This window comes from Rhinoderma darwinii, chromosome 3, assembly GCF_050947455.1.
Source record: "Rhinoderma darwinii isolate aRhiDar2 chromosome 3, aRhiDar2.hap1, whole genome shotgun sequence".
Lineage (NCBI taxonomy): Eukaryota > Metazoa > Chordata > Amphibia > Anura > Rhinodermatidae > Rhinoderma > Rhinoderma darwinii.
Genome location: NC_134689.1, coordinates 282,049,466 through 282,062,694, shown reverse-complemented (window position 1 = coordinate 282,062,694; position 13,229 = coordinate 282,049,466). Strand labels below are relative to the sequence as shown.

The following is a 13,229-nucleotide window of genomic DNA, read 5'->3' as shown; positions in this document are numbered from 1 at the left end:
ATCAAACAACCCCTTATGTTTAGGGTTGACCTAAAGGTATGTTATCTCTATGATTTTACAGATACTGGCTATGATATTTACCATCTGTGCTGTAGGTGAAGTGTACCTCTCTTGCCATGGCTCCATGTGCCAAGGTGAAGCAGGACACCATAAATTGTTAGTCTTATCTCATGCAGACATATGAATCCAAGTAAATATAACTTTGAATATCCAACAGTAACTACATGGAATATATAGATTTCATGTAAATAAAAAAAAATGTTACAGGAGTATAAAAGAATACGCTACATAAATGCTACATTCTATGACAATTATTGTTGCTTATCTTTACAGTTAGATTGAGTGAAATTGTGTAAAGACAGGACTGTATTGTAGGAGTCACTGCACTGGACCAGGCATACAGTATTAGCAATAATAAGAGTTATAACTTTTCCTGGACACATTAAAGAAATTGGTGATACATATTTCTTGATTTATTTAGAAAACGGCAGTTTAGATTATGGCTGCATGAACCATGTGATATTGTAAAAGATACAATGGTTGTGAGTAAATGACTTTATTTAGAACAAAAAGGATAAAAATCTATATTTGGACCAACGTGGTTCAAGTATGAGTTATTTCTGCCAGTAACTGGAAAAGGGAACTACTCCCCACTAATGGTTAACAGAAGATTGAGAGTAACCACAGTCTACTTAGTAGTCGATACAATGAAATATTCGTTTATTCACTGTAAAAGATGCAAACACCCCAAATGAAGCAGACATACAAACCATTCCAGATAGGAGAGTTGGTCATACAGTCCAATATATGGGTACAATGCAAATATCAGGAAAATTAATGAATCAGGAATAAAGGGATATCCTTAAAAATAGGATGGAAACTGCAGCAAGAGCACCTGTTAGTGGTCTGAGGAAGAGGTCTCACTAACTGCAGGCGTCAGGAAACCCATAAGTGTACATCTGGCTATACATTATTAACGGAATCAACTGATCCAAGCAAACAAACAGAATTCATATAGTCAGGAAACAAGACAATGTTGTCTGACCTTTAAATAAATACTTGGGATACCTTCATTTACAAGCAGCTGAAACTGGCCATGTTCTGTAGTATCTGTAAACTTTCCGGACATGAATATACTACAATACAACGTATCCATTGCAGTGACCTGCTTCATCTTTTCCAGTGCAGTGAGACTACAGTCTGTTGTGATTGTACCTTTTCTTTACAACTCAGATTAAGCCCAGATCTGTAGAGAAAAAGTGGAAAAATGTGTAGAAATCATGAAAACGAGGAACAATAAAGATATTCAAACTGAAAATAAAATATAATTAAATATAAGTAAATTAGAATTAAATTGACAGTCTTTTACGTCACTGAAGCTTATCCCTAATAAATATAAACTACCGCTCTACAAATACTTGACAAAGCGTTCACTATAATAGCATGGTCAAGTGAATTACCCATAACTCCCAAGTTTCCCCAATTCAGCAGGATTGGCAAAGGACGAAGGAGTTACCTGTAAACGCTGAGTAATTTTCTGCAAGAGGAGGACAGAGCATTGTAGACGTTGTACGTTTTCAATTGTGGCTGTCCATAACGTGGGACAGTGTGGCTGTCACTGTTGTGGGAGTACTTTCTTATGATAAAACTATGGCTGTTACCAATATGGGGGCAATATGGCTGTTTATAGAGAAACTGTTGCCTTCTTTCAAGGGACACTGTGGTTATCTGTAATGGGGAACTGTGGCTGTTATGTGCCTACTTATGCTGTTACTGTTATGGGAGCACTGTGGCTGACAAAATTATGGACGCATTGTGGCATCTAAAAATTGTTAGCATTGCATACATGCAAAAGTCTTTCTTCCCATCTCCAAAAGTTGCCATGTATACATAGTTACATAGTTATAGCTACATAGTTTGTACGGCTGAAAAAAGACACATGTCCATCAAGTTCAACCAAGGAATGGGAAAAGGGAAGGTAGAAATTTCTACACATAGGAGCTAATATTTTTTTGTTCTAGGAAATTATCTAACCCTTTTTTAAAGCCATCTACTGTCCCTGCTGTGACCAGCTCCTGCGGTAGGCTATTCCATAGATTCACAGTTCTCACAGTAAAGAAGCCTTGTCGCCTCCGCAGGTTGAACCTTTTTTTCTCCAGACGGAGGGAGTGCCCCCTTGTTTTTTGAGGGGGTTTTACAAGGAACAGGATTTCACCATATTTTTTGTATGTGCCATTAATATATTTATATAAGTTAATCATGTCCCCCCTTAGTCGTCTTTTTTCAAGGCCAAATAGGTTTAATTCTTTCAATCTTTCCTCATAACTTAAATTCTCCATGCCCCTAATTAGCTTCGTTGCTCTTCTTTGTATTTTTTCCAACTCCAGGGCATCCTTTCTATGAACTGGAGCCCAGAACTGGACTGCATATTCTGGATGAGGCCTCACGAATGCTTTGTAAAGTGGTAATATTACATCCCTGTCCTGCGAGTCCATGCCTCTTTTAATACACGACAATATCCTGCTGGCCTTTGAAGCAGCTGATTGACACTGCATGCTGTTATTTAGTTTATGATTTACAAATACACCCAGATCCTTCTCAACAAGTGAATCCGCCAGTGTAGCTCCCCCAAGGACATATGATGCATGCAGGATGTTGGTACCCAGATGCATAAGTTTACATTTATCTACATTAAACTTCATTTGCCAAGTGGACGCCCAAACACTTAGTGTGTTCAAATCAGCTTGCAATTTACAAACATCTTCCATAAACTGAACATTACTACATAGCTTGGTGTCATCTGCAAGAATAGAAATAGTGCTATTAATCCCATCCTCTATATCATTAATAAATAAGTTGAATAATAGCGGTCCCAGCACTGAACCCTGGGGTACACCACTTATAACCGGGAACCATTCAGAGTAGGAATCATTGACCACAACTCTCTGGATACGGTCCTTGAGCCAATTCTCAATCCAATTACAAACTATGACTATCTAAACCTATAGTCCTTAATTTACCCATTAGACGTCTATGAGGGACAGTGTCAAATGTCTTTGCAAAGTCCAAAAACACTATATCCACAGCGGCCCCTCTGTCTAGGCTTCTGCTCACCTCTTCATAAAAACAAATCAGGTTGGTTTGACAGCTTCTGTCCTTAGTAACGAGTAACATGATGAGTTAAGTAACAGAAAAGGTAACTCACTCTTAGAGTGTGATCCCATGACCCTGAGGAGAATGCGGTTCCATCTGGAGACACACGCAATGTGCTGACTCTGTTCTCATGACCAAACAAGATGGACACCCTACTTCCTTTTAAGACATCCCAAACATTGATTGTGTAGTCGTTGTATCCAGCAAATAACAGCCGACCTGAAAACAAACAAATGTGTTGATCATGATATGGGTAACAATTAATTCACCTGGTAATGCGTTTGCTCTATAGTGGGATTAACTCGGCACATATTGTGTTCCTCCTGATTGCAGTCTGGGTATAAACCCCACGTTGCTCCCATATAGCCTCCTTATAGGCGCTCTACAACAAGGATCCCTGTGCTGAATACAGAAATCAAGGAGGTAGAGCAGTTGCCCTAAAAAGAGTTATACTGCATGCAGCAGGGGGATCAGGAGGAACACCAAAGATTAATGAATTGTAATGAATACTTACTGCTAAAGAGATGTCCAACCAGTACCGTACACATAGAGAGAGGGGCCCTCCTAACAAAGATCAAAATGAGGCCCCCATTATGGTGCTGGTTTTTCCACCCAGAATACAATAACCTGGTTTTTGTAAATTATTTCATGACCTTCGGGTCAATAACTCACCCCCTTGTTTACTAGCAATGTTGTCCCTCTGAAAAGGAAAATCCTGCATAGGATTTAAAACACACAAAAGCAAATGGGGGGGGGGGGAACCAAGGACTGCCTCTCCAACAGCCTTATGGCACCCACATGATCTGCATATATGATATATACACCATTGTGTGCAATATTCAACTTTTTTTAAAATAGAAGGTACTTCTCTTTTTACATTACATTTAGACATTATGTTTCTATAAACTGGCTTTATCCAGGAGGCTACTAAGAGCCATTCATTGAGGCGCTGTGATTCATTATTGATGCGCACCTTCCTGTATCTGCAATAAAATCTTAGGCCTAATTCGCATCTGCGTTGGAGCCTTCGATAAGGGCCTCTGTCGCAGATTCCGACAAGAATGGAAGAAACAATAGAGTAACATGCTGCGCTATTGTTTCTGGTAAAACCCCGGACACCCAATGGGTTTTGTCGGCCGTCGGTGGTATCCGTAACGCAACAAAACTGATGCTCCTGGTTATTCCCTTGTGCCGCTTCTCTGACAAAGCAGAACGACGGAATACTGAACACAGATTTGCACTAGGCCATATTTCAGTACCTGAATGATATCTGAAGTTCATCAGTTACACTTTCTCTTAGAATTTAAAGCATTGACTGGCATTTTCCTGCCACCCAGTACCGGTCAAGCTGTTGACAGCTGTTTTTGTGAGTGAAGCAAAGTGCTGACTGGATGTAATTGCCAAACATAGTTTTACTGAGCAATGAGCTCACAGAACAAAAGCCGTATGTGAAATACCTAAAAACATGCATCGACACAGCAGTCTATTGTCACAAAGGAAGTTAAATTGCTACTCTCGGTTTCCAGCACAATAAATGACACAATCTGCAGATTCCATTGGAATCCTTCTTGCTAACATCCACAGAATAAACTGCATTACAAACACGCTTTCATGTCTGTTTACTTCTATTTTACAGTATTATATGCTTCTTGGAATCCTTCCAGTGTCTGAAGGTTCAAGATAATTACAAAAAAAATAAGTATAAGTCACAACCTGCAACAACTAAAAGCATTTCACCTAAATTAAAGATAACCAATAGTCCCAGACTCTGGACTAGCAAATTTACCTAGTTATGAAGACATAGGTCTGGGGCTGAATAAAGCTTGGCGGAGGCCTCCGGGCAAAAAATGTGTTGGGGGCCCCGTCCTATCTGACCTATCACAGCACATATAGAAGGGGGTGCTGGGCATGCGTGTGGTCCTCTTTACCGAAGCCTATGGGAGTTATGTAAAAAGTAGAAGGCCCCCTAGGTCCCCAAGGTGGTGAAGGCCCCAGAGCACATGCCCCTTGTGCCACTTCTATAATCCAGCCCTGGGTACATCTCCATCTCTGGTAACACTGAGTAACTAAACAGACTTAGCTTTTCCGAATTCTCGGAAGAGAAGTGGCAACTGCATTTGTTGTCATGTAGAGTTCCCAGAAAGAGGCAATAGCCTAACACAATTTTTCTAATTTGACAGAAGAGGACAGAATATTAAATACATGTTCAAGAATGAATAATAAACACTATATAAGAAGTATTAAAAAGGTGCTTACCACTAAGGGAGAAATCGACACTTGATGCTCCAAAAATGATGCTCTCTTTAGAATAGATGGCGACTTCTCTATCTGCTCGGAGATCATACATGCGACACTATAGATAAAATACATAGACATCATGTAACTGTCATCGGTAGGGTCCTGGTTTTGTCAAGTAGAAATGAGGATATGCTATATTACAGCTCCACAATAGATTTTTTACATTTTTATTATCACTGCCTTACTATTATCAGCATGTAATCGCTAGCTTCGTGTCTCCTATGGAACAAATTAAGAGCTGCACTTAATTGTAATATGGATCAAAACCGATTTTGCTTTTAGTAAGAATTTCATGAAAAGCAGACAACTCCGCTTCAGACCAGTTCAATAAGTGAATTTGGAGGCGATTCATGAAGCAGGACGAGAAGTCACATACAACGCAAACCATACAAGCAAGATTGTCCATTAGGTCCGCTTCACGGTGGTTATTTTCAGTGTTTTAAAACACGTGTAAAAATACAGCAGGAATTGGAATAATTTTTACAGCGTTTTTTACGCTCATTTTTTATATTAGGTCATTTTGTACAAGCATTTTTTTCTGGTGTTTTTGAAGTCCTATAGAGAAGCCTATTGAGAAAAATGTGAGAGAAAAAAAAAAACGCCATACCTAGAGCATGCTGCATTATTATAAAAATGCTACTCACCCCAAAAATGCTACAAAAACGGCAAGAAACAAAACGCTATGTATGTATACATTTGCATATTTTACTATAACTAACATCTTGCTGCAGTGTTTCAGCCAAACCATGTGGCAAAAAAACACCACTATAAACTGGTACAAACACTGTGTTAAACCCACCTAAGACCTTATTCACACGACAGGGTTTCCCGGCCGTGTGACGGCCGTTCATAAACCGTCACACAGCCGCAGTAGGAACAATAAACCCCTAATGGGGCTATTCACACGACCCGGCCGTCAAAAATTGGGACATGCCATATTTTCGGCCGTTCTCCTGGCCGCCCAGCTCCCATAGAAGTCTATGGGGCTAGGTAATACACGGCCATCACTTGAATGTGCTCCAAGTGACGGCCGTGTTTTCCGTCGCTCGCGCTCTCTCCTTCTCCTCCTCACAGTGCGAAGTGCATGTGAGGAGGAGGAGGAGGGTATTTTTTTGCTCCCTGTAAGAGCGGAATACACAATCCCCGGCCACAGGGTCGAAGCTGTGGCCGGGGATTGTGCTCCGCTCCAGGAGAAGTCCCTGACTTCACGGTGTCCATATATGGACACAGTGACGTCAAGCACTTCTGAAGTGGAATCCCCAGCCACAGCGTTGCCGAAGCTGTGGCTGAGGATTGGGGATTCCGCTCCTACAGGAAGCAAACAAATACCCTCCTCCTCACATGCACTTCGCACTGTGAGGAGAAGGAGAGAGCGCGAGCGATGGAAGACACGGCCGTCACTCGGGACACATTCCAGTGATGGCCGTGTATTACCCGGCCCCATAGACTTCTATGGGAGCCGGGCGAACGGTCAAAAATAGGGCATGTCTCATTTTTTGACAGCCGGGTTTCCCGGGCCGTCAAAAAAATCGGCCATGTGACGGCCGTTTTATGAACGGCCGGGAAACCCTGTCGTGTGAATAAGGTCTAAGGCCTAAATGTAGTAAAATCTAAAATGTTTCTTCAATAACAGTCCCTAATTTAAAAAAAATTCTTATTTTATTTACGTCTCAGTTTTTTCATTATAAATAGAAGGATCCAAAAAATATTTATTATTTTTTTCTGAGAACTTTATAAAAATTTTATTCTACCGTATATTATCCTTAGCTTCTTGTAGTATAGCTAATAACAAGAAGAGGCCATAAGTCACCAGGTATAGCCCCTGATGAAAAAGCTTCTATGAAATGTAAAAAAAACAGCAACAAATAAACACAAGCTTATACACCCACCAAACAACATTTTGTTTCTCTATTTGAGGGGGTCTGGTTATTATGTTCTGACTAAGGATTTTTGCGCAATCACATATGGCTTATGTGAGGCCAAACTCTGGCAGCGTAAACATATTGGGGCAGATTTACGAATACCGTAACTTTTAGACAGTGTAAGCTTAGGCCTCATGCACACGACCGTGCTTTTGCGGCTGTATACTATTTGCAATTGCGGATAGTATAAAACGCATGCCAACCTACGTGCCAATGGTTTCCATGGTCTGTGCATTGGCCGGAGCCCGGACTGCAAAAAAATAGGACATGTCATTATTTTGTGTGTGCACGGTCCGTGATTGTGGATAGCCCGCGAATGACACTCCGCTGCCTGTCCATGTCGTAATCGCGTACCGTGCACACAGCTACGGCCGTGTGCATGAGACCTTAGAGAAGACGGTCAGAATATGTGCCAAATCTGACAAAGTGGTACATGTTGTATGATAAATTTGGCGCATCTAGCTAAACATGCTAGACAGTTTTCTTCTCCTTATACCACCACTTAGATTACTTTACACCAGTTTTTTGAGAATTTGGAAGCACTGTGGTGCCTTTTTAAGTCACATCCCTTTCTGCTAGACCACACCCATCTCCAGTTAAGCCACGCCCCTTGTTGAGCATGTCGAGAAATGTGTCTAAAACAGTTAATAAATGTGACGCACAGCATGTACGCAGAATTCTGACTCAATTTGAACAGTAAATCTGCCCCAGTAAGTTTTGTTGTATTTGCAACTCTGTCTAAAGCTGCAACTAATTTCCGGTATACAGTTAATGCAATAGAGTAGCTATGATCGTACATTCCTGAATACTTATCAGAAGAGGGAGAGCTATCCCTTTAAATGTAATCACATTTAAGGTTTTGTAATGCCACACAGGAGTGCATGCGGTGGAGGAGGAAACCGCTAAAAAGCTAGGAGGTCTTGAGAAGTGTACAAACATAAGCACATTTTAGAGCACTGTACACAATCTTGAATAAATATTTGACTGAGGTTGAACACTAGTTAAGGTTGATCGTAAAAGACAGTAAATACATGGGTAACGCAAGAAAAGAAGCACAAGTGGGAGCCGCACATCACATAGAGATGCATTACCCACAACATCCTACTAATTCATCACAATTACCGTAGCATCATCTGAACCAGAGGCAAATGCATCTCCACTGGGGTAATACCTAGAGAAAAAGGAAGCGTCAGTAAGTGCTTATATTATGTGAAACAACTTTTATATTAGAACACTACATTGGGATCATTATTCAAAATACATGAAACCCTGGTGAAGGTACTGGCTTAAACTGAATGACCGAATAATTGACATGTTAAATAGTTGGGCACTAAGAGCAGAGGAAGAGACTGAATTTACGATTATAAGGACTGTTCAGCTAAACTTCAGAATCGCATACTGTACACCTCTGAAAACAAGGATGACCAGTAATTATTATAGACCAACTTTGTGCTTTGTTTTCCCTGCAATACCATAACATTATGGATATCCTGGAAAAAGCTGATCAGGAGGCTCTCAGGAGTAAGATAGAACTATTCATCTTTTTATCACATGTGCAAATAAATAGTAGAGTAAGGGTTCTCTTACACGGCCCGACATGGGCCGTGTAAATGAGCGCCGATCAACGAGACAGCCCGTTGATCGGCGCTCGTTTGCTCCTTTCACAAGGAGCTATGGATGGGGACAAGCGAACGTTAATACAATCGCTCGTCCCCATACATTATCCTCATGTCAGCAACACCTCTCCGTGTTTACACAGCGAGATGTTCTGCCGACAACGATAATATTTCTGGCAGCATAAACCATACAATCAGCTGACGAATGAGCGTTTTCTCGTTCATCGGCTGATCGTTGCCCTGTTTACACACAACGCTCGTTTGCCTGATAATTGACCTGTGTAAAAGGACCTTAAGAAACTTAGGACTCGTGAATAAAACGCAATTATATAAAGAAACATACAACATTCATTTTCATAGTATCTCTGTTAAAATTATAATTCAAACCATATATGTATGTATGTATGTATATATATATATATATATATATATATATATATATATATATATATACACACACACACACACACACACACACACACACACATATACATAAATATATACACATACACACACACAGTATATAAATACTATATCGAATATATCCTTTCATTGTGTTGCACATTTGATGTTTAATTTCATTGCAGGAAATACGGAATCTGTTATTCCCTTCTGACAGACCGCAGCATTCCTTCCACTTCACCAGAAAATTAACACATCGACAAGAAATGCGTCCCTGGATAAAAAGCTTTGGAATGTGGCCTGAATATATATTTTAGAACCAGTGTATACCCTTATACAGATACAAATGTTGTGCTGTGTATATTACAGAAGGTTTTGATACTGACCGTACGCTGTTGATATCAGATTCATGAGTTTCAAATGACTGAATGCACTGGCCGGTTCGCATGTCCCATACCATTGCTTTCTTATCACAGCCCTAAACAGGGAGGGAAATCAAAAGATATGTGAACTACCAGATGAGTTTATAACAAGGACATTAACATTACTATACGCTTCAGTCCGAAGCCGGAAACAGACCCCAGATTACAATTGTTCAGCCAACAGTTTATTTTTCAACTATGTTAGAAAAAAATAGGATTAGACAGGTAATAATAGTCTGACCTGTCCCACCTTTCTTGCCCTGACAGTGCAGGAACTATCTGACAGTCTCAATAAACATTAGATTGCCAGCATGTTCAATCAACATGAAATCTAACGTCTAGGTCTTGTTTTTATAAAGTAAAATATTAGCATTGCTCCTTTAACATAGAAGTTTTATACTTTTATTCAGGTACCCTAACCTACTCTACCCAGTGCCATAAACCTCTTCCATCAATGGCACCGGTAGATATATAATGAATATTTTATGAAATTAGAGACCTGATATAAAAGTATTTATTTAGAGATTGCTGACATTTTCAGATATGAACCAGTAAGTAAATATGACTGTACATGACTATTACAGATACTGTTGTTGAAGGCTCACTGTCCCAGTGTATGCATTCGTCTTTATAGTGCATATTGACTCAGTGGGACACATGCCTCCTTGTCCATCACCCTCATAAACAAATAAAACATCTGCCCTCTTCCCTCAATATTCATCATTTTCCAGATCTATCTGATGGTGTTGGCTTACCAATCAGAAAAAAATATCTCTAGCAGTCGGCTTGTCACAACAAACACTGGGGCAATTGTATACTAATCCTTTTAATAATGTGGCCTCATATTGTTTTTAATATTCCATCACTTACTCCAGACACAAAGGTATTTCCGGTTTCAGATGGTGCCAGATCCAGACATAAAACATCAGCCCCGTGTCCATGAAAACTCTGCAGCAGCTGACCACTCTCCACGTCCCAGAGAGCACATGTCCCATCTCCACTGGCTGTCAGAATCTGAATGTATAAAAGAAGCATACCAAGGGTCAGGCACGGGGACACATAGATTATCTGCACTTCCTTTCTAGATTTATCTAAACATGGTAAAGAGAACGGCACTGAATGAATCTATAATACGGCCAAAATCGATGGCTTCTGAGGACACTTTGGTTTACATATCTCTAGATCTCTTTTTTTACCATCTATAAAGAACTTGCATTCGTTATTTTCCGCTAGTTCTTTTCTGACACTTTGATGGCCAGAATAGAATAACATACTGCACTATTCTAACCAGCAAAAAAACGAGCAAAAAAACCAGAAACCTGATGGACCCATTATAAAAGTCAATAGGGCGAAGAATGGATCCTAATCAAGATCAGATTATAATGGATTGCCGCATTGCCATGCACTGATCCCGGGGCATCGCATTCTCTTCTAGCAGAAATGTTCCCTATAATACAACATGTGATGGAGTATGACCATTTTTTCTTGTGCATTCTGTGAAGTCTTTCAGGAGCCTTCTTACAGTTCTGTTTAATTTATAGCTTATACAGAGTTGTAATACGGCCAGGTGACCGAACCCTTAGACAGACTATCTATAGTTCTCAGTATGTTCAGCTCAGGGCTGAGAACAGGAAAAGCAATTGTCACACCTAGCACTACTCATCTCTGACATCATGATTGAGAAGATCGTCTAAGGCCTTGTTCACACAGATTTGGTGCATTTTTTTTTTTTTAAAGATAAAACTAGTATAGGATCCCAGCATGAAACTAGTGTAGCATGTGCCGCATTCATCAATACAGCATACACTGATTTAGCCATGTGTGGGAAAGTGGCAGATATCTTTTGTAATTGTGCAGCGTGCCACTTAGGAGGCTTGATAAATATGGCCCTCAGTCAGAGACCTATCCTCTTAAATGCAAGTACACCAGAAAACTGATGTAATTGAATTTATAAATGGCCCCAATGTCTCAGGCATGATGATTTGCAGTTAAAGTTTTCCGTGACATAAATTGAAATTGCACAAATTAAGTCTACGATGTATAACTAGTATACTAGGTGGGTCAGATAAGTGGCTACATTAAAAAGAGATTTTTGTACATACATTGTCTTTACAATATTTTATGTGTAGTGTTAGTAAATGAAAATGTTTAAATCCTATTTTTTTTTTTTTACCACTGCTGTTTTGGGATGGTTACATACATGGGTAGAACATGCAGCAATGTTAATCTTATTAATGCAGCATTTTGAAAGGGTTTTTTTCTACTAGAGAGCTCACTGCTAACAGTCCATTCCTGCGCTTGGACTAGAACACATTTTAGGTATTATTTGGTAATGTTATTACGCGCATTACAAATAAAAAAGGAAATAGACTTGTGTGATCAGGCAACCTACTAAAAAGTTCCTAGGAACAAGAATGAACATGTTTCTATGACTCATGGGTATGTCACATGTATACTGTGATGTCATCTCACGTCTGCTGTGTTTTTACAAATAGATGATTTTCTTTTTTTCCTTTAGAGATTTAGAGGCTTTAAAATACCAGCACTACATGTTGCCTGGAGACCGTAGCAACAAAACCAAAAACATTTCAGGCACCCAGATATCTTTAGCGACAGATGGAACTTATCTTTTCACAATTCAGATTCCAGCGGTTTACGCATTTATTCATATAATACATACAGCAAGGGTCTGAATCTCAGCCGGGTAAGTGGGCCACATATAGAAAAAATGGGAGGTTGACGGGCCGCATTACTTTCAAATTTGATACAATACAAAATTATTGTTAATCAATTAGTTATTTGAACTACTATAACACTATATTACTATAATAATATGCTGCCACAGTGCCCTCTGCAGATAATGCCACCGTGCCCTCTGCATATACTGCCACCGTGCCCTCTGCAGATAATGCCACCGTGCCCTCTGCAGATAATGCCACCGTGCCCTCTGCAGATAATGCCACCGTGCCCTCTGCAGATAATGCCACCGTGCCCTCTGCAGATAATGCCACACACCCCTAGATAATGCCAGTGTCCTCTGTAGATGCTGCCACAGTACCCTCTGTAGATGCTGCCACAGTGCCATCCGCAGATAATGCCACACACACCCCAAATAGATAGCTCCGTTGGGGCTCCCTCTAGGAGTGGAATCCACAGCCAGAGCGTTGCCGTTGCTTCGGCTGGGGATTCCTCTACTGTTGGAGCCCCTGACGTTACTGTCCATACACAGTGACATCAGGGGATCCTCCTGGACCGGAATGTGATATCAGGGGCAACCCCAGAGCCGGAGTCCCAGAGCAGAGCACAAGTATAGGCTCTGCGTCAGAACTCTGGGGAAGGCATTAACATCAGTGTCCATATATGGACAGTGATGTCAGGAGCTTGCCCAGAGCTGGAGTCCCAGAGCAGAGCCGCTT

General features: G+C 40.4%; 1 protein-coding gene across 1 annotated transcript in view; it reads right to left on the bottom strand.

The window, feature by feature from the left end:
• Window positions 1-540: 540 nt before the first annotated feature.
• Window positions 541-13,229, bottom strand: part of GNB5 (G protein subunit beta 5) — a 35,653-nt gene continuing 22,964 nt past the window's right edge. The window contains exons 6-11 of the mRNA XM_075857992.1: window positions 10,684-10,827; window positions 9,778-9,869; window positions 8,496-8,544; window positions 5,410-5,506; window positions 3,206-3,372; window positions 541-1,246 (exon numbers count right to left, since the gene is read on the bottom strand). Coding sequence (XP_075714107.1) covers window positions 1,235-1,246; window positions 3,206-3,372; window positions 5,410-5,506; window positions 8,496-8,544; window positions 9,778-9,869; window positions 10,684-10,827 — 561 coding nt within the window. The 3' untranslated portion in view covers window positions 541-1,234. The remainder of the gene's footprint in view (window positions 1,247-3,205; window positions 3,373-5,409; window positions 5,507-8,495; window positions 8,545-9,777; window positions 9,870-10,683; window positions 10,828-13,229) is intronic.